This window comes from Semicossyphus pulcher, unplaced genomic scaffold (genome assembly GCF_022749685.1).
Source record: "Semicossyphus pulcher isolate SPU_LCO1_2020_fin unplaced genomic scaffold, fSemPul1.0.p SCAF_8, whole genome shotgun sequence".
Taxonomy (NCBI): Eukaryota; Metazoa; Chordata; class Actinopteri; order Labriformes; family Labridae; genus Semicossyphus; species Semicossyphus pulcher.
This window is the reverse complement of record NW_027211759.1, coordinates 11,339,471-11,362,213: the sequence shown is the minus strand read 5'-3', so window position 1 is coordinate 11,362,213 and position 22,743 is coordinate 11,339,471. Positions and strand designations below refer to the sequence as shown.

General features: G+C 39.6%; 1 protein-coding gene across 2 annotated transcripts; it reads right to left on the bottom strand.

Annotated features, from left to right (window-relative positions):
- Positions 1-1,870: 1,870 nt before the first annotated feature.
- On the bottom strand, positions 1,871-9,549 carry LOC138612507 (neuroepithelial cell-transforming gene 1 protein-like). Of its 2 annotated transcripts, XM_069685811.1 has the most exons (13): positions 9,324-9,549; positions 7,643-7,709; positions 7,338-7,397; positions 6,107-6,145; positions 5,481-5,588; positions 5,219-5,386; positions 5,067-5,129; positions 4,870-4,966; positions 4,692-4,768; positions 4,336-4,593; positions 4,045-4,215; positions 3,770-3,956; positions 1,871-3,084 (listed from the first exon to the last, which is right to left on the bottom strand). In XM_069685811.1, the coding sequence occupies exons 1-13, from the start codon at positions 9,467-9,469 to the stop codon at positions 2,762-2,764; spliced, it is 1,764 nt and encodes a 587-aa protein (XP_069541912.1). In that variant the 5' UTR covers positions 9,470-9,549; the 3' UTR covers positions 1,871-2,761. The 2 variants fall into 2 exon arrangements, with proteins under 2 accessions (XP_069541912.1, XP_069541913.1); XM_069685812.1 differs by lacking the exon at positions 6,107-6,145.
- Between the last annotated feature and the right edge of the window lie 13,194 nt (positions 9,550-22,743).

Below are 22,743 nucleotides of genomic sequence, written 5' to 3'. Positions count from 1 at the left end.
TAGTAAAACTATGTAACAACAGGTGGATTAGGTGTAAATGTATTACCTAAATGTATTACTTGTCATTGTGAATAGAAACCAGTCTTTGTAGTTCCACCTATATCTAGTACGTGATTGTTATACCTACTATAATTAAGGCAATATGTGGATCCCTAAAGGTTTTAAAAGACATATCAAAATGGAAATAGAAAAATGGAATGAGTGCAACAGTTTTATTCTGTTAAATATGTGGCTGATAAAAGTGGTTAAAGGTGAGGGATGGTTGTTTAAACAGAAAAAAAGGGGGCCAAATTCTTTGACTTTGTTCATAGTCTATATTTCCTTGACCTTGTTGTAATTTGATCCTACCTGAAACAGAGCAGCCCTATCAGCTGTCTCCAATGATCTCCCCTAGGAAATGCGGGTGTTTAGCAAGTTTGCAGGACATCGAATAGCAAGACATTTTGTTTCTTTAGTAAAACACTAAGCTACTATTTACAAAAGAATATAATAAGGCATTAGTCAATGGATGAAAAGAAGATACATGACACCACCAGAAAGACTGATTAACGTCCAACATTGGCAGCCCTGAACTACGCATTCAACAGTGTCTTACCACAGCAGATATTTTTTTCGGAGGAGTTTCAGCACCATTGTTGTAGCAGAAGCTGCTTGAGTTTGTCACACACCATGAGCTATAAATACCGCAGGTTAAACGGCTGACACTATGTGAGAGGCCGCTGTAGTGAAACAGGATGTGATTTGGTATGCAACTTGACTTTCGCAGGCCTTTGAGAAGCAAATGTTGGTTGGAACGTAATGATCCTGATCTTGTCCCAAACACCTGAACCTATATAATAGTCTGATGACACATGAGTTAAAACCAATCTAATGCCTACTAAGAGCTGTCCAGACAGGGCGAAGTGAATCTCACTGAAGGGCAAAATACATTCAAAAGATACTTCCTCTTCTTGCAGTTTCAGTTTGCATTTCCTGATGAGTCATTTTGTGTCTATGGTTTTCAAATGCATTGACGCTCTTTCTTATCAGTATTACTCATGATCTCTGACAGTACAAACACAAGAGAAACATAAGAATAGCAACAGATTTGAACCCAAAAGGCAACAAGTTCTTGAAGACGTTTCACCTCTTATCCGAAAGGCTTCTTCAGTTCTAAGCTGACTGGTGGACGGAGCTAGAAATATAGGCCTCTGTAGGTCATTAATATGCTAATAGATGCGTAATCAAGTGAGAGTCGCTAACCTGGGCTGTTGACCTAGTATTGAGAGTTGTTAACAGCCTCTGGTGTTGGTGGGTCATTCACATGATCCTGAGTGTGATCTCAGCTGTTTGGGCAGAGAATTTAAAACTACATCGTGTGAGGGTGATTGGTGGTGTCTTAGGCCACCACCTCTGTTAAGGGCTGGTTATTCAAGCTTAACATAGATGGCTTCCATAACACTTCTTTCAAACCAGCGGTCTTCAAGAACTTCAAGTCCAGTTGCTTTTTGAATTTGAAGCTTTGCATTACCATGACCTGCATGACTGAGAACCTTCATAAACATCAGCAACAGATATTTTAGGTATCAAATATAAATCTAGCTCTACAGGTTTGTAGAGATAAGAATAAGATATACAAGATAAATAAGAAATGTAAATACTTCTGTAGATCCTTCTTTAGTTTTTAGATTATTTATTGGGCTTTTTGCCTTTCATTGATAGGGCAGCTGAAGAGAGACGGGCACCAAATGATCTGCAGTCCGGGAGTCAAACCTGCACCTTCTCTACCACCTGAGCTAAATCAGCACCCCTTAGTTTTCCAAAGGTCATCTGTATTTGATAAAAAAGAACAAGGGTGAAAAACTAACAAATAATGTGAACAAGTTAAGTGTTTTTTTTAAAAATGGGTTTTAATGTTTCAGGACAGAAAAGTGAAAAACACAACCAAGACCTTTTTCAGGACAGAAAACTGCATTAAGGTGGTATCAATTTTCAGTACACTTAGTTGAAGGGAGCACACTTCAGAGCTTTCCTCAGCTTCTGTTTGCTAGACAAATGTTGCAACAAACCGATGAACAGCTCTGTCAACAGTAAAAGGAAGTGACTGTGGGGGTCAAAGTACAGACGAGCGGACGTTGGCGTTGTGTAACACACGGTCTAACAGGCAGTAATACGCGTGACTCATTCATAACTACGTTCTTTTTTCACAATGAATATTTCTTCCCCATGAAATTATTTTTCATCTTGTCGTTTCCATGGTTGCCCTTCATCGATCTAACTTGTGTTCGTGCTTGTTATCTTACATCTAATCAAACACTGCCAGATATGTCTCACCTCACTGCTTCCTGAGGCAGTTTCTGTGTTGCTTGATCCCTTATCTTTACAGAGATAACACTTAAAACTGCAGACATTTTCCCTACAATATAGATGCAGTGACATTTTAAAAAACTGATAAAAGTTTAAATGTGTGGAAACTGGAATAACAAGTGGTATTTAGTTTCTTTAAAACTTTTGTAGACATATAAAACCCTAATTCCACACACATTTTAGTAGTGTAAACATACATTTAAGCCACATCACTTTTTTTGTAAACTAATAACACTTGTTAAACTTCTCAAATTTAATGGACATTTGGACGGAAATGATTGGAAGGTTTGTTTTCAGTGCAGCTACAAAGACAGACAAAACACAAAAATAATTCTTGCATGAAAATTCACTGTAAGACACGTGTAAACAACCAGGACACGTGTCTAAGAAGAACCCTTTTTTCCAGATTAAATGTCTACACTCCAGTCTCCTTCCTCTTTAGCGAGCCTTGAAACTTCCGGTCCAGTCTGGTTTTGGAGAGTGTCTGAGGCCTGAGTTTAGGACCTGACACGGGCGGACAGTTCTCATCCGTCTCCTCGTCATACATGGCGGCTGAGACGGTGGATAAGCGACGTTTGGCTGGGACAACTTCTTCCTGCTTAGCTCTGGGTGGCTGTTGGGCAATCGCAGTGCGTAGGCAGTTGAGCCACTGCTGCTTGTGGTAGACGTCATTGACATACAGGGTGTGAGATTGGCCGTGGGATGGATCCAGAGAGCTTACACGGAAAATGTTCTTGGCTAGAAAGAAAAAAAATACGGTCAAGTTGATCTTCTAAAGAAGAAACGTATAGGAAAGCTCTAGTTTAATGGAACTTCCTGCAAAAAGTAGAGTCCTGCTATCAGGATTTTGAACTTCCAGGAACCCAAACTAGGATACGCACTACCCCAATTCCCCTACTCCACTCCTCATAATGATCATAAGAAATAATAGCCCCTCATACACTGCCAGTTCAAGGCGGGATTATTACGCGTCTGTTTTGTTTCGTCTTCGATGTAAAACACATGGCATAATGGTGGGGCGAATTCGTTCCGCTTCTGAGCCAGCATCAGAGGCGAAACAGCACCTGTGTAAACAGTGCCGACAGAGCGTAACAGCGCCGTGTGAATGTATGCAAAGCATGCGCTGTTTGTTTACACCTCGCACACCTTTTCCACAACGCTGGAATGCTATGTAAAAACACACGCCGGCATTGCTTGGTCCAATGTAAAATGGACTGAGATAGAGCTGAGAGAAACTGAGACATAATATTTTTATTGATGAGAAAAAGACAAAACCAGTAAAACTTGAAAAGCTGATATCAGCAAATGTTCGGCATTTTTTGCTGGAAAAATTTAAACACTAAAACATGTATGAAGAAAATGAGCCAAATGAAAAAAAAGGAAAAAAAGCCTCAACGACAACGACAAACTCAACTCAACCCACCTTTCTCTCCATTGGTGAAAGCCCCTCTGAAGGACCCCCCCATGCGGATCTCTCCGTCCAGCAGGTCTTCCAGAGCCAAGTCTCGAACTGGGATGGGCTGTCGGTACACTTGGAAGCAGCTCCTGTCGTTGCGGGTCACCGGCCGGGTCAGAACCAAGAGCTCAGAGAACAGGAACACATGCAGCCTCTGTGAAGGAACACATACCTTGTTGTAAAACAAGACAAAAAACATGCATGTGGATATTTCTAAGAAGGAGATTAATCCTGATTCTTACCGAGCCGCTCTTGCTCCGCAGCTCTCCGTGACAAAGAAGTGTCTTGCAGTTGTCTATGAGAGGATCCCGCTGCTTATCATCCAGGTACTCCAGCTTGTCTATATAATACTGGCACTCAGACTCCCCTTTTCTCATGTTGATATCAGACAGAATCTCCTGGATGATTGCGATCTGGATAATTAAAGAAAGACACATCAGTTGGCTATTTGGAAAAATATACACAACTAAATAATCAGTGTAAATAAAGCCAAGTTATTCATTAGATTTAACAGCTATATGTGAATAACTCACAGCTCTCTCCAGAGTGGCTACATCTGCATGATCAGGAGGAGTGTGCCTGAGGATCTCTCGTAGCAGCAGTGGGTATTTCACTAGCCGTGAACGTGGGATGTCTAGGAAGCTCCAGAGGTCCAGCTTCCTGCTGAAGGGCGACTCCAAACAGCGCTGCAGGAAATCCTGCACCCGCCTGTCCTGCTTTTTCTGGTCCAGCAGGGCTTTAGCTGCAAGCTGGTTGCTGCAGTAGCCTTTGTAGGCGTTCAGACCGGGCAGCTGAGAAGAAGCAGTAATATTTACATGCTTTCAATGATAATATGTGGAGATAATGTGTGTAAGGTGAACATCAACAGATACTGTATACTCAAACTTACCCAGTCTATAACTATTTGGCCAATCTGAGCTACTGTTCCATCAGGGCCAGTTCCCTCTGTCAGTTTCATCAACAGGTCTGTAGATTAAAACAAAACGCACACACGGTATGAAACACTTGTTGGATATCAATTTCTTTATTGATGACTAACAGTTAAAGAGTGGTTAGTGCTAACTTACCCTCATGTAAAGGGATGTATGCATCCAGGTCTCCAAATATGTGAGCTAGTTCCCCCTCCGTCATGATGGAGAGTTTGAGCATCGGATCATGGTATGCCTACATGTAAAGAAGAAGCAGAGTGTACATTTATAAGAAAAAAGCCTTCAAAGGGAGCATAAATGTTTCGATAAATAACTTTAAATAAAAATGTTTGTACCTTTCGGGCCAGTTGGAGATCTTCGATGAGATCCTGCTCTCCCCTGTAGAGCTCATAAATCGCCTGAAGAAGAATCAGAAGAAGAAGTTAATTTTTCTGCTCTCTGTACATGAACAGTGCTCAAGACTTTAAAAAGAGTGAGACTGCAGGACCTCTTGTCTCTTGATCTCTTTAGTGGAGAATGTGCTCTTCTGATGGACGTCCAGCGTCTCAGACCACAGTGTGCTGTTTCTGCGTTTTGTGGGAGTGGGACCTGCGGCCTTGCTGCTGCCTTTGAGGGACATCCCTGGTGACTTGCTGTCACTACGTGATGACATCGACTAAGAAAAATAAAAAACAAATTTCAGTCAAACCCAAATGCTGTTGGTACATGGTAACTTTGTAGAGTGAGGGACACAAGAGTATGACATCTACCTGGATGGTCTGACCAAAGCGTCGCACTGCTCCATTCTTTGACGGAGAAATCAAGTTGACGAGGGAGGACACTTTGGCCAGAGGTCGAACACGCTTGTTACTGGGTTCCTGGGAATCAAGGACATAAAATTGTAAATTTGAATTTAAAAGGTTTATCACATGCTAAACAAAGGTGGGAGTAACAAATTACAAGTACTCAGATTACTGTAATTGAGTAGCTTTTTTGTGTACCGTAGTCACTAATTTTACTTTTACTTAACTGTGTTTTAAATGAAGTAAAGTAATTTGCTACATTTGTACGTCCATCCATTACTGAGTAATATATTTATCGATGGATATTGCGAGCTAGAAAGAAAAACTGACTTGGACCAGACACCAATCAAATGCATCGCATCTAAGACAGGCCGATCAGATCAAAGTGTAATGCAATGCGCCAAAAGTTTTTTGTTTAACCAGAAACGGCCGTTAGATCTCTCTCTTCAAAGCCACCTGACTCCATTAATGAAAACAGCCATTTTAGCTCACAGAACACGGGACTTGCTGGTCTACCACTACCACATTTCGCCCCGAAACACGCGTTAGTTCTGAATCGAACTAACACTTTAAAACAACACAAACAAACTAACCGATCGAGGCAGCGGTAGACCATCAGCAACTCCCGTGTTCTGTGAGGAAAAAGTAGAGTTTTTGTCAATGGAGTCCGGTGTCTATGAAGAAAGCTATATTACTGCTGTTTCTGACTAAACAATGGATCTTACTCTTCAAACATAGGGCCGAGGTTTAAAAAGTTACAAAGTTTAATTTTATTTCATTTGCATAGGTTGCATGTGTATGGTAATCTTGGCAAAATTTGATTATTGTAAAAAAAATCAGCAGTGTGGGAAAGTAACTTTACTTTCATTTTTTACAGAAGTACTTTTACATTTACTTGAGTACAACTTCAGTCAAGTAACAGTACTTCTACTCGAGTAGAATATTTCAGTGCTCTTTACACCTCTGATAGTAAGATCAACTTTACTATCCGTCAAAAGTCGTCCAAGTTGTCTCTTTGAATCAGTACATTCTCCAAGTCATCAGGTTCCACAAATGTATGAAAAGTACTCAAATCTTTTCATACTCATTTAATTTGCCACAGAGTAAACTTATTTTTCACCAACATAAACATTTAATCCAAGGCCTTATCCCATGTCTTTGTTTTCTTCTAATAAAGTCCAAGAAAACAGTCTTCAGTATGTAAATATTAAGATCAAGCAAGATCGGGAGGATGCATCCCCCCAAAATGAAAGTATTTTCCTCCATAGACATCTCTGCAGACAGAGTTTTAACCATCATACAAATAATAATTGTTACATCCTCATATGCGTTCTATAAATGTTCCTTACAGCTTTAAACAAATGTCTGTAATACTGCAACTAAATATGTGCACTTCACTAATAGTTTTAGCTCATACAAAAAGGAAGTTCTGCAGTTTCAGATATAGGATTGAATTATTTATCACATTCACTATGTCTTAATTACTAACAATATAGTTTTGATACATTATAAAGCTTTAGTTTAGTGTGATGTGGCAAATGAAAATCTCCACTCTTAAGTTTTATAGCTGACTTTTGCTTAAGTTCAAAGTTATGGTGTCAAAGTTAAAATCTATGTTTCTGTTATGGTTTCATCAGACAGACCCTTGTACCAGTCTGAAGGACAGCGAGATTATGCTGAGTTCATAACAAACAGCCCTCATTGCTATCTGCAGTGAGTACCTATATCATTCAGAAGGATTAGAGTTTGTTGTGAGGACATGTTCAAGAGTGCTCCACGAGACTCAGCATCACAAACCAGACGGGAAGCTGCCCTGACTCTCACCTTGAGGTCAAAGCTGGACAGGCTGACGGTGTCATCCTCCTTCTCTTTGCGCTTCCTCTTCTGCAGCAACACATGAATAAGCACCGGTTACTTTCACAACAACACATTGTCAGCAACAACTCTGATATAAATGTTACAATGGCAGCCCAAAATCTAAGTAAGGAATTCCATGTATTAGTGATACCAGCATAAGAAATTAATAAAACCGTTACATGCATTGCCTTTATTTTAACGAAATGATGTGTGCATGGAGGTGATCGCTTTCACTCTAACATGATGGTGTTATGTTGTCAACATTGACTCACTAGACTGAAGTCCCACGGGGTCCCTGGAGTGAGAAAGGTGAAGGAGCTGCCTCTCTGCAGTGGAGGTCTACAGGAAATGGGACAAATAAGCAAAGGTCAAGCACAATGAAAACAAGTTTATAAGTACTTGGTTGTCGAGTAAATAAAACTCTGCCGAGGATGTTTCTTTGTCTTCTGTTGATAAAGAGGAAAATAATCTTATCATATGACTGAGGACGATCAAATTTATCCAAGAGAGAGACAGAGAATTCTCATATTTAAAGAGAATCAGAACAGCTTGTTAATATCACAAATGGCATTCTTGTTCTGGTCACTGTTATGTGTCAGAGTCAAATGGTGTGGATGATGACTGAAGGTTGTTAAAGCTTAAAACCATAAAAGGAGTTTGACTACTCTCTGTTTCTGCGATTAAAAAAAATCAGTTATGGTGACAAAACAATGCAGCGACAGAGAGTAACAATGTCTCCTTCTTAGGGAATTACACCCTGAGGCTGCAGTCAAGGCCAAGGTCAGCTAAACACACTGCTACACTACCTTTTTCTTGTAATCCTGCCCTAAAGAAAAGTTGGAAAAACATGGAATTATGAGTGGAGGAAGAAAGACCCCAAAACAGCGCTGAAAAAAAGTTGCAAACCAAGTTATTGAGATGCAAAAAGCATGTAAGCCTGCAAACAGAGTAATAACTTCAAGCTGATAACCATGTAGGTTTAATTATCCCGATATGATTTAAGCACATACGTTACTACATTCCTAGGAAAGCAGCAATTGAAGCATTGAGTATTCTCTCAGTCCTATCTGCAGATATTGACACAGTTTGCATTTTTCAAAGCCTGCAAGAGCAAATACAGGCACAGTACAAGTTTAACTAAGCAAATGCACCTTTCTAACAGCAACTGGTTAAGTTTAAGGCCTTTAAATATTATTCAGTAACTATAAAGGAGACTTTAAGTGAAATAAAAACAGTATTGGCAGTTTAAATAATTATAAACGGATAAATATAACATCTGCAGAATCACAAATTATGCTGCTATGACTCATTGGTACATCTATCTGACCATAACATTAATTGTTGGGCTGAAATGATTAATCTATTAATATATCATTCATTCAAAAGAAAAGTCACTGCAATGCGACAGTTTGCTAATTTTATCTGTTTTAGACAATCTAAATTAAATTAGTCTTTGGGTTTTCAGAAATTGTGATGGGCAACGTTAAAATCCACTTCATTCATTTGTAAATGTATCAATAATCTGATAATGTAAAATACCTAGTCCTTGCAGTCAATATTGTCATATTGTTATTATATCTTTACTCCCTTTTAACTAGTAGCTTTGAAATGTTTACGTTTACTCGCTGATGACATCATGTGGATATTCTCTGCTTTACAAACTGCAATGTACTGACACTGGGCGTTACTTTCTGTCATACATTTAACCCCTGTTGTACATTTACTGTAAACCAAACGCATTTTGCTGCATTGCAAATCGTGGTCACATCTGAAGTTATGGCTTCCGAGGTGCACTTGAAGGCATCGTGTGCCAGTTACAATAACAGCCATACCCGTCCCAGTTGGCTAACCGGGTAGCGTTGGCTCGAAAGTGTGCTAAAACATCCAGAGCTTCCAAATAAATAAATAATCACATATATTGAAATCACATTTTTTTCGACATGTTCTACTCACTTCTTGGAGTTGTTTCTCCGAAGTCTTTGTGGAGAGGGCTCTGCGGCGCTGATGACACTGGTAGTGGACGTCCTCGATGATATCCTACGCAGTTTCGGCTTTTTGTTTTCAGCCGACCTTCCACTGACTTCTTCATTTTCTTCCATTTTGCAGGAATCCCCGTTTTGAAATAATCGTTAGAGACTAAGAGCGAATAAAAGAAAAAGTCCAGACGTGTGAAAACGGACCTAATGTGTACAAAGAAAGCAGAAGATCGATGACAACAGACACACAAACGACGGCGGAAGTTTGAATATGGCGGATTCTTGGAAATGGACCAATCAGGAGAGAGATCAGAGCTCCGCTGCTAAGGATACCGTGAGGTAGGAGGGGCCAGAATGTAGCACTTACTAAAGGGGAAATAATAGAAAACTAGCCGAGTGTAACATCTTATAATTGATTATGATATTCAGAACAATGACAGCAAAAACAATAAGAAAAATAACAATCTTAATTTTGATATTACCAGGGATTTATATAATAGTGGATTGTATAAAAACTATACTTTTAATTCTGAATATACTGTATAAAGTTGTCCCACTTTGAATTGATACACCTGGGGTTTTCTGGTTTTTCATGTTTTTTTTTGTTTTTTTTCAAATAATCCTGAAAACAGCTCTGTGTATAGAAATAATTTATTAAGTTTCTTATTCAATATTCCTTCCTGTAGTCTTTACTCTGTTTTTCATTATTGCAGAACATTAAGGCTTTTACAGAAACATCCAGACCGCAACCCTGTACAAACAATATACAGTCACAACTTGGCCTGTATACATCATCTGTATGCCGTCTAAATGTTGTTTATACTTAAATATATTTTCATACTTTCCTGTATACTCAGCAGCTGTATCTTTATGTTTACTTACCTTAGCTTATGTCCCATTTGTTTGTAACCTATTTGTTTTCTGCTTTGCACATACATATAAAGCCACTCCCATATTTTCTTGTGTCTTTCACCATATTTGAGAAATTGAATTCTAATAGGCGACAGAAAACATACATTGGCCTTGCTGTGGTGCATAAGGAAGGGTAGAGAGGTTTAGTAGGTGTCAACATCTTATTTTGAGAAAAAGCATAAACTTGCAAAATAAAAATACAAGTAGGAGAAATGTCTTATTTGAATACTAAATAGTGTAAAATAAATCTTATCATTGGGATATCCCATCAAGATGCATGCATGTAACTTCTCTCTTGCATATTGGATGAAAATAAGGTGTCACTTTTCCCCTCCAAATTGCATTTTATCCTAATGATACATCACCTTATGGTGTCATTATGTAATACCTTCTTACCTCTATATTAGGATCAGATATTATACTCTGTGGGCCTGTTTGCGAGTCCCCTATGGGACGACACAACCATCAGTCAAACAGGACACGATGAGCTCCTTGGACCCTATAGCTGCGTCCTTCATGAGCACATCATCGCCTCAGTGCGGCCCTCCATTACACTCTAATCAATATACCTGTCTGTCACGTGAAATATGGAGCATGACATTGCTGCTGTGGTGTCTTCATAAAGTCAGGGAGGAAAGGGCATTTTCAAAGCGCTTCTTATGGAGAAGAATATGAGTACTGAACTGTCATATGGCAAACAGAGTGTGAGCAGAAACCTAAACCTCTGAAGTAGCGTGAGATAAAAACAATCCAACAAATGCATGGATATGAAATGCATGTTATATTTTATTTGACAAAACAATCTTACCACAAGGTTCCGTTGTCTCCAGTCATATACTTTTATTCTCAGTTCATAACCAGCATGGACCAGATGCACTTAAACACAGATTCAAAAATGTACAGTTGTATAACATCAATCTGTTGAGGAAGATTGTGTAATCAAGAGCTTCATAACAGCTTCTAAATAGACTTTGTGGTGTCGAGGTCAAGGAGGGACTGTCACTCTCCAGTTGAGTGTATTTTTTCAAGGTATTCATTTAATTCTGCGAGTGATGAGTCTTTTAAACAAACCTTGAATAACACATTTTCAATGAGGGACTCAGATAAATTGAATCCTGCCGATTCCTTTGATTTCAGGTGAAGCTATAAAACCTTGAGTGCTCAGAAGACATAAAGCACTAATCTCCAGTTCACAGAGCACAAGTGAGTGTAACAAAAGAGACCAGAACATGTAAATGTACTGAAGCTGTACTACTGTGCAGCTTTATTGTGAAAAACAGGTTTAATTCAGTGTGTTTATAATTTGTATAGCAATATTTAATTGCTACAAGACTGTATAAATTGGCTCTTACACTTTGAGATGAAAAGCGTAGGTGGTACCAGACTGCAGTCAGAAAACAAGCCTTAAAAGTTAGACTATGTAGACTATGTATCTAGGTAAGTAACTGCAGTAAAGTCAATTCATTACAAATTCAATTAGCAGCACTTTCGTACACGTTTTCTGCTACTGGCTGCCACTTGGTCTGGTATTATTGCATACATCACTGAGTCTGACTTTATGAGGCTTTTGTGGTGTATTAGGGCCACTGTAGGTCAAAAAGAACAACTCAATCACTTAACCATGTAGCCATGTAAACTGTGTGTGCACTACCATGTTCAGTTTTCTGTACACGGTGTGCACTGTAGTTTTTCTACTCTATAGACATGTGCTTTCTGTTGTTTCTTCGCTGCTGTTTAACACCAAAAATGTCCCTGTTGTGGGATCAATAAATGTTTTTCTTACCTCAAAAGACAAAAAGTGTGATTTTTGTCAACAAACCACATTTGCAACTTTAATCTTAGAGTTTTTTTCCCCTGAATATTAACCCCCACTCTTCGCTTTGTATTTCATTTATTTGTTTTTAAATCTACAATAGCCCTAATTAAGCGCCCAGGGGGGGTTTAGTGATATATATAGTGACATAAAGTGATATAATTTACCATTATGCAAAAACCATTAAACAACACAGCACAGATTCTGGTTCAGAATCTATGGATAGACTCATGTTGAATGTATATTTGAATCAATGGGAGAAAAATTTAACAAGCAGGACAGCAGCTGTGACCAGTTAGTGGCTACAGTAATTTATACAAACATGACCTACTTTTTGGCATCACAGGAACATCTCATATTTCAGCTCATTCACGTACAGTGTCTATACATGCTGATAGTCCACCTCCCAGAACACTGATTTCATATGGTGCTAGAGACTCGGTACAAACATCTATGTCACCAGATGAAATCAGTTTCTGAGTGCAGTCCTTCACTTAACAAGCGTCCTGGTTTGATAGACAGTGCCTTATGCTTAAAAACAGGCACCATGTTGGATGCAGAAAAAGAGACCCTTGTTACTGAATAACATGGACTGATATGTTGAGTTGCAAACTGGGTACAGACGTAGGTCAAAAGGCCTTTGAAGAGGGAAGCTGTCCTGTACGGTGTTGGTCCCATTCATGAACCAAACAGCAGGGGGGGTGGTAGCATCGAAAGAGATCCAAACCCAGTGGTGGAAGAAAGTGAGCCTCAGGAAGTTCAAAGGGATATTTTTGGAGGGACAGCGTCAGCAAAACGCGGAGGAAACCCCCCGTATGTCCCCTGGTGATCCTCATGGGTTAGCAGGACTGCACCAGGGTCCTCCCCTAGAAATCGAACTCATCACAAACAAACATTATTACAGTAAAACAATTATGTATTAAGTTATGGACTGACATGTACATCAGGACATTGTGAGGGGTGTTTTTAAAGAAATATTTTGAGGTTTTAGGAGATATTCACCTTTTTTTTCGCTGTCACCAAGATGAGAAAATTAATACCACTTCTATGTTTAGCGCTAAATATGAAACACTTTACATGTCTTGTTCAATCCATACAAAATCAGAGGTATAACAATGAAGTTTTGGTTTAAATGAACTTTATAAGTGCCTAACGGTGTATTTTGTAATATTTGGGCAGAGACAGGCTAGCTTTTTCATCCTGTCAACAGCAAGTGAGTTTAGATTAGCATTAAGACTGTAAACAAAGTTAAATCGTTTTTACAATACAATTTTTGTTTTAATTATTGTAATAATTAATGAAATATTATTAATAATTTGTTAAGTGTTTAATTATTGGGTATTTAGTCTGTCGATTAGAGCTAGGCTAGCTGTTACTTCCTGCTTCTGCTGTTTATGCTAAACCGAGCTAACTAGCTGTTATCAGATGGAAATGGCTAGCTTTGCTCAGGTACAATGTCACAAAATGCACCTACAAGCACTTATAAAGTTCACTAAAACCACAATTTGTAATATTTATACTTAAGATTTCAGACGGATAAAACAAAAGAGGTTAATCAGTGCATTTTAGAGGTGCTGAAAGTTGTACTCTTGCTAGCTGTCTTTGTGCTAAGATAGCTGGCTGCTGGCTGTAGATTACTTTTCAATTGAAAGTAATTGTGAGATTTGATTCTTTCTGATTCCTCCGTGGATGAAAACATACATAATTGTTGAATTATCAGATGATAATTATAGATCTAACTAGGAGATGGTTAACAGTGAACCTGCATCACATGTATCATGTTTTATAATGATAATGCTTCCATCATAGGAGCTGTGACTCATGATTTTTTCCCAGATGGCTTCATTTAAACAGGAGCTAAAGGGGGTGAAGGTTCATCACATGACACACAGATCATCACACCTCTTCCAGTTCCTTTCTACCGTGTTCAGAAGCCAAATCTAGTCTAAAAATATAAACAACATGCTACAGCATGCATTAGGAAAAGATTTGTCACAGTGACATCTTGCTACATCCCACAAAAACACCCTGGATGAGTCAAGTAAAAGGAAATTACCCTCCTCTGGGTTTGATAGTGAATTTTCTCCACCAACAAACTGGGATGATGAGAGCCCCTGCAGACATCCTAAGAAACTGCCGCTGTCGCTCATCCCTCCAATATTTTTGTCTGGAGTCATCAGGCACCCGAGAATTCAGAGCGGGAGTGAGTCAGTCAGACATCAGTCAGATATTAGGAGCAGAAGTCAGACACTCTGCTTCATGGAAGAGGAGGATATATTGATGATTGAAACGTATCAGTCCCCTGAGCTCTTCCTAAAGGTTAGGTGTCTCTCGTTTTTGCTTCATGCTCATATAAGACGGAATGCTCTTCAGAGTGTCTAAGTGAGTTCACAACTCGGGCAAGCAAAGCAATTATGCTTAATGGCGGAAGGTATAACCCTGTGAATATGTGCAATCATGAGCTTGTGATGCGGAGAGATGAGGAAGGAAGGAGGGAGTGAATGTAGTAGAAAGGTTTCTTATTCATCATGAAATCAACATGGAGGCTTGTGAACCCGAGCAAAGCAGAACTGACATTTAGGCTTCCTGTTGAGTTTGATGAGTTTGTCGATCAGCAGGTGAGGGGAACATGAGTCAGCCACACCTTGGGTTGACTTGAACCAATTACTTGAAGCTTTTTCCTTCCAAAACGGCACTTTTACTTTGCTAAAAAAGCAGGAGAACTACTGATTATTCATTCTGAGATGATCTCCTCTCAACGAAAAGTCATGTAAAACGCTGACACATAATCGCCCCACATCAATTATTATTCATCTAGGTACCTCCAGTAGTTCAACATAATGGGAAATGACTTGCACTTACTCGCTTTCTTACCAAGATGTTTCTTTGAAAGAAGTTTGATACAGCTTTGAAATCTTTCTGTTAAATGACGTAATAGCAGTTTTTTTTAGCTCAGCTTAGCACAAAGACTGGAGGCAGCCTTTATCCAAAGTTAGATTAATCTTACAAATATACACGTTATATTTATTTTATTTTATTTGTAACCAATCAAGGTGTCAAAATGACACACTGGAATAAAATGGAGTAATACGAGATGTGCTAGAAGGTAGATTTTGTAACCTTTCGATAGAACAAAGCAAGCCGTTTCCTCCTTAATCCAGTCTTTACGGTAAGCTATGCTAACTGACTGTTCACAGATGGAAATAGCTAGCCTGGCTCAGTCAAAATGTTACAAAATACCTCCTTCAAGCACTTGTAAACTTCACTACAACTACATTATGTCAGTTATATACTTCAGGTTTTGTACAGATTAAACAAAGAGATGTAACGTGTTAATCAGTAAGTTTTACCTTTGGACGGAGCTAGCTAGTTTTTTGTGTTAAGCTAGGCTACCGAGTTGCTGAAACAACTACTTAAACAAAAAGAAGGTGCTTTAGAAAAGAGCAAACTAAGTAAGACTTGATGTAGAAGCAGTATGGACACTCCAGTGCTGCCCCTCTCATGTCAGGGTGATATCATAATGTAAAAACAACAAGATGTGGTGCTGTGGATATTGTTAGCTCTCGACAGAGCATAACAGGCACTATCCCCATGTTTCTAGCAATGGGCAACCTCTTGGGCGGAACGCAGAAGTACCAAAAACTGCAGGTCCCCAAATGGCCACTTGTAGCACTTGTTACCTAAGCTATCTAAGCCCCTTTGACCTTTTTCATATTAACTCTGGTTAAGAAAAAATTGAAGTTGTTGTCAGCCAAAATGCCAAACATAAGGCTTAAAACTTGATTCCACAAACCAATGTGTCAAGTCACTGTGGCTAAGCTAAGCTAACTGTCTGTAGCTTCATTTTGAATGGAAAGGCAATCTCTAACTATTACTTATGTAACAGGAATGTAGCCTATTGGACGCTGAAAGGATCGCAGTCCCAGTAGGGCTCGGAGCATTCAGCCAGATGGAGGAAACCCATCCCCAACTGTCTCAAACTACAGGACACTGAACTGAAGATAAGTCTACCTCCTTTCCCATACACTGTCTATGCTGTCAGCACTGACTACTAAGTACATCATGTGCAGAGTCAACAACTCTGCTTCCTTTATTTAAAGCAATAAACCCTGTGACAGATGAGTAATATAAGGATATCCTGGTCTTTTCATTTTGAAGAGACAAACTTCATTGGACAGCCTACAGTTAATAAAAACATATATCTGTCCAAGCATGGTGATGGTTATGTAAGAAGACGAGTGCTTAAGAGAAAAAGAAAATGGCTTGTCAAATATAGAAATAAATGTCTGTGTGTTTGATGTTGGAGACGATATATCATGGGATTTAAGAGCGTTGCCAGTCTGCTGTTAATTAGTTTGGACCTTCATCGCCTCGCCTGAGATCAGTGGCTGTGCAGACAAAGAGAGGCGTCATCACACCAAGGATTTCAATGACAGAATGAGGTTTGTGTGGAGTGTGTTCTGTAGCTATATATATACACACACACAACAGCACCAATGAAGTACAGGTGTGGTCACCTGGAAATCACATATGCAAAACTTACAGGTTACGAGAGCTTGGGAGGGAAATGAGGACATGGAAAGCGCTGCATGGACACACATATACCCAAGATGTTTTAGTCTATAGGAAGGATGTTAAGCTTTGAAAATCAATCTCCAATGCGCCGTGTTACATCACATTTGTCTGCGAGTACAGAGAGAGAGAAAGTGTTTATCCGAGATGAAACAGAGGGACTTCATCTGCTGCTTTTATTCATGTACAATCACTGCTGCAGATAGAGATGAAACCTCCATGTTGGATCTCCTCCCGGGAAGATCAAACTTGTTCATCCTGTATAAGGCAGTTTTGTTTTCATTTCTCAGTACAGCCAATTAAAGCCAAACCAACCTTTGACAGCCACTTTTACAAGGCGTGTTGTAAAACAGTCACTCCGTGTGGCTACAGGTGACTGTGGAACAAAAATAGACTGAAAGTGAAACTGCTTTGTCACTTTCCGAGTACACCCCTTAAAACTATGCAATTTAAACAAATTGTAAGATAGTCGGACGGTAAATAAACAGTGTATTTGCTTCATAGCGATCAAAGAGAGAATACACTCATAAGCACAGAGATAAACACTTACCTGTTGCAAATGATCCGTCACCTACCAAACGATGCTTTATTTCCTCCCTGGAGAAATTCTTACACTTGCTGCTCCGACTGAAACCCGGACCCATCCTGTACTGTAGTGTTTTGTATTATACTTTACTGTAGGTGCTGTAGTCCTCAGGGTTGTCCTCTCCATGAATGTGTGTGTGTTTGTAATGAACACTCTGAGCGGCAGAGGAGTTATGAGATGCCAGGGAGAGCTCAGCCCCTCTCCTCCCTCCCTCCCTCCCTCTCTCTCTCTCTCTCTCTCTCTCTCTCTCTCTACTCTTTACAGTCAGCGTGAGCTGTTCATCCACCGCTCTGCCAGAGTCATTATTGTAACTGTGAGTCAACACAAGCTCCCACACACACAGAAACACACATTACAAATAGTCTGCATTGTATTAATATCAATACAGTAAGTTATAAGGATGTAAACTGTGATTTTTTTTGATAAGAGTTAGACAATAATTAACCAAACAGGAAATAAATCTACAGTAGCAGCTCACTCTCTCTAAAAAGAAACTCGACCACAAACACACACACACCCAGCATGACAAAGCATCCTCGCTGTCGCCAACGCAAACAAGCAATTACTCCATTTACACACTTGACCACACAATCCTCCAGATTTATTTCCTCTTTCCTTGTATTTGACAGCTCAAAAACAGAGTAGAAATAACACAGCTGAATTTTACTTTGATTTCCCTCCTTTCGGGACACCTTTCGGGTCTCTAAATAAGCAGAACAAACTGTGTGCAGAGAATAGAGGAACATGTTTGCTTAAACTCTTCAATTATGACCAGAACAACTCGGCTAATACAAACTCTGTAACTTCCTCCCCGAGTTAAACCACACAAAGTGGGGAATTCCCGAGCCGAGAGGGAAAGGAAGGATGAAATGGTATCCGTATGGTGATGGCAGGTGAGAGGGCACGACTCACATAGCAGGAATCTCGCCCCGCATTCCTCTGCTGTGACAGGAAATTGAATAATTGTGCCTCTGTCAAAGACCAAAGGCATCCTACGCTCACGCACATGCAGACATAAGCGCGGCCCCCGTCACCCAGCACGTGCTTCCTCTTCCCGGTATCCGTTCCTATATGGTGAGTCGGCCGACCGCACAATGAGTCGCTCCCTCTCCTCCTTTCATCCGTCCATCCTGGCGACGCCAAAGGAAGTGGCTGTGAGGGCTGAATCACTTCAACTTCTAACCCCCTAAAAACCCTCTTCATCATCACCACAACAACTTCTGCACTTTGATCCTGATGTCAGACCTCAAGTATCCTCTTACAGCGCTGGGTGCACCTGCTACTACTCTCTCCACCTCTGCTCTCCAACCCTAAGCATTGCAAGGAACCTAACATCCTGACCCTCATTGCACAATCCTGATTCTTTACCAGAGGACAAATCTGCTATAAAGACCCAGAGAGACTGAAAATATCTCTCCTCTACTCGGATGGACTCTGTGTTTCTCCTTCTCTCTGTTTCTCTGAGCTATATTGAGACTGTTTCAGCGCAGATGTCACTTTCATGACCCCGCCTGCTGAACTGTCAAATGCTTCGTTTTACTTCACAGTCTGCACTGAATGTAGAGCTAACTGAAGCTAGCCTGGCTGCCTTGAGGGGTGTTGACTTTGTACTTGTTTAGAAAAATAAAGCAGAAGTAGCTGTTTCACACTTTAAGACATATATATAATGTTACAATGTTGGATGTCCGGACTAAACGTGGGTGAATTTTCAAAACTGTAGGCAAAAGTATGTTGGAGTAATCCCCAGGCTTCTCAGCTCAGTCTGCAGGCTACTGTGAATGACAGGTTTCACACAGTTTTTTCTACATGATGCACTTTGTGACGTCACAAAGTGCAGCCTCAGCAGACTTCAGAGAGCTGGCCAATCAGAAGAAAGCGGGCTTGTTTGGGCGGGGTTTCTTAAAGGGACAGAGCTGACAGAGTCGTTTCAGGCAGAGGCTGTATGAGGGCCTGCACAGAGCACCAGTGTGAGTTTTTTTTAAACTGTAAATTATGCTAAGCTACTCCAAAGGTATCACTGAGTGAAAAATGAAGCTTGAAATTAGCATAATACCCCCCCCTTTAAAGGAATAATTTGGCATTTTTATTTATGTACATTTGATGTCAGATTTCTCAGTCAAATTTAAAGCTACAGTCAGCAGCCAGTTAGCTTAGCTTAGCATAGCAAAAACAGATTGTTGTTGTGCAGAGTAATGTGCGGGACTGTTTCTTTGTTTCTTGGCCTGGTGCAATTTGTTTGAAGAAATAAAGCAGAAGTTGAAGAAACCATGTTGAGTTAAGGGGCTACGTAGGAATTCAGCTTTATACGCTTGTTTGCTGTCTGTCAGTTAGATAAGAAGATCCATACCACCCTCATATCTGTCAATTAAACAAGAAGCTACAACCAGTAGCTAGTTAGCGTAGCTTGGCACAAAGACTGGAAACAATGTGAAACAGCTAGCCTGATGACAAAATTCACTGAACAGCACCTTTAAATCTCACTGATGAACACAAAATGTCTTGTTTGTTTAAAATGAGCAAAAACATATCATTTATAAAATGTCAAGAGAAGGGTTATGGGCCTGTCTTGATGTGTTGGAGAAGTTTCCATGTAACCAGTAAATACTTAAAGACGTCACTTGGCCAAGAGACAGTTCTGCACATGACTATGCACAACATCAGGTATTTATTCACCTGTTTCACGTCTTTATGCTAAACTAGGCTAAGAAGTTGCTAGCTGTAGCTTCATATTTAACTGACAGAAATGAGAGTGGTGAAGACTTTCAGTTCTGCATTATTACTCCCAAGTATAAACGTAAACATCCCTCGAGGCAGTTAGGCTATCTTGATGCAGCTCCTAGCTTAGCTCAGAGTGCTAACTAAACTTAATTCTGCTGACAGGGTGGGTGAATGCTAAAGGACCATCAAAAACTAAGAGGCATAACAGGCCTTTTTCTGTGTGTCCATCTGCATTACAAGTGGATTTTGTTGCACCTACTGTGAATACGACCTGAGCCCTCTGGACTTGTGAAGGTAATTTCCCATCAGACGTCACACTCTCCCCTCGGGTTCAGCAGGCAACAAGGCAACAAGAGTAAACACACAGAGAAAAAACAAGCAGCGTTATGTAACAATCCTCCTCGAGTAGTCTGCAGGCTTCAGATGCGTCCTTGGTAACAATCTCTATAGCTCCACCAGAGGAAGGACAGGGTTGCATAACGACAAACTCAATGCCTTTCACAAGCAGCAGATATAAACAGTACATACAGTACAGGTGATACTGTGAAATACTTGATGCTTGTATATGAACGCTTCAGTAGCCAAAGTTATGATTAATATGATTTTAACAGCAGCTCTTTGACAGAACAATGTGTCCTAAATTTTGTGACGTGTTTCTGATGATAACTTGTGATGTTGGTAAGACAATATGCAAGCCATTAGGAATGTGTGAATTAAAGTCCCATTAAAGCAGAGTATGCTACAGGGCGTTGCTACCTGTTATTGACAGGTTGCTAGCATGTAGCCACCCTGTTGGCATTTGGCTCCTAAACCCAAGACCTGAACTGTAAAAGCCTTTTCCTTCAAACAGTAGTCCACAAACCAGTTCATGACTTCATGGTGACTTCACTTACAATCAATCTGTTGGTACAAAGTCGACGGTGTAAAACCAAAACAATTACTTATCCTTGCAGATGATAGTTATCTGGACATACAGACTCATTTTATCCTTTAGTAACATAATAAGACTAAGAAGAGTCTACAGATAAGCTACTGGCTTTCTAAGGCTACTGTGCAGCTGCTTAATGCTAATGTCATTATGCTAAAATGGTTCCAATTATAATGCTAACATCCTGATATTTAGATGGCATGTTTACCATCTTAGTTTAGCTTGTTAGCATGCTAACATTTGCTAGTTAGCACCTTATTTATACAGTCAATGGTTAGCGCTAAGCATAAATTGCAGCTGAGGCTGATTGGGTTGTCATATGTGTTCCATCAGTTACGAGCATTAGATATTAAGATATTTTGGTCTTTTTTTACCATAATTTTGATATATATTGCTTGAATTTGTCGTCTTATCCTCCAGGTTTAAAACTCTGAAGTGGTTATGTCTGCCTTACAGCCTACATAAGTCAAACTAAGAATCAAATAAATAATCAATCAGTGAGTCGATGATCAATCCATGAGAACAGGAGGATGAGAAAAACCAGCAGCCTTTGCTAACAACCAACAAACACTTGGACCCTGAATAAGCTGGATGAACAGGGAGCACAAAGGGACATTTTTCTGTTTGCATTTTTGCGGTGTGTGTTTGTGCTTCATTAAATAGTAAAAACAGGTCAAACACTCACACAAACAACAGACACAAGTACAGTTGGGCTACTTTCTAAAGGCATGAGTGTACTTAAATGTAATTACATAATGTTGAACACCACTTTTGTGCATAAACACAAAAAGCCACAAATAAACAGAGTGGAGTTTGACCGCTGCTTCCTGTGCGGCGAGTAAAAGAACATGACGTCAGGCCTGGGCTGCGGACCACGGCTTCACTTCTGTTTTACTTTTCAACAAGGTTTAAGTGAACTCTTAAATCACTTCATATCTTTCTTTAGAAGTCTTATTTTGAAGGCAAAAACATGAGAGGAAGAAGTTAAAATTTGATTCAATTATTTTGAATTATAAAGTTAAAACTTTGACAAACGACCAAATAAAAAAAAAAAAGGTCAAAACAATCGAACTGTTCATCTCAGTGCCAAAATCCAGTGACTGTAAGACTGAATAGCATGTAGTCATTTAATTTAATCTCTTGCATGTAAATTGCAGGAAACAAAGACACATCTCTCTCCATATCTGCACCCACACACACATCCACACATACATGCAAACACTCACTTCCTCTTCATATCGAGCAGGACATGCTGTGCCTAAAATTAGACGAGACAAACACTCACATGTTAAGAGACACGCAAGTCCTTGATTTAGCTGCTCTGCGGTTTTACTGAGACTGAAGACACAAGGTGATAATGCTCATTTCTACAGACTGACACAGAAACAAGTGTTGAAATGTAATTAACCACAAGTCCTGTGTTGTTTTGAATAGTTTACTTGGAAGTGTTTCAATGTTGTTGTTTTTTTACACGTCTGCTCTGCTATATTTCAGCAGCAAATATTGGCTACATTTATTTTACAGATTTAGTTCCTTTTACACTTTACATATAAAACATGTGATCTCTGTAAAGAAGGCTTACATCTAATTTATAAAAAGTAAATAAAACAGCAAAATAAACAATCAACCAACAACCTTAAATCACTGTTAACATATTAATGATCCAATAATATAACACTCAGAAAGGAGCCGTCCCGCATACTGAGAACTTCTACTTTTGTTGCAGTGTCCCGTTTGTAGTTGAGCTCCTGCAGTCTTTTATTCTTTATCGCAACAGCGAATTTATAAGAAATAAGACACATTTTCGAAGGGATTTTCCCCTACTTACAGCAAAGTGTCAGAGTCACATTTAAGAGGAAGTCTAAAGT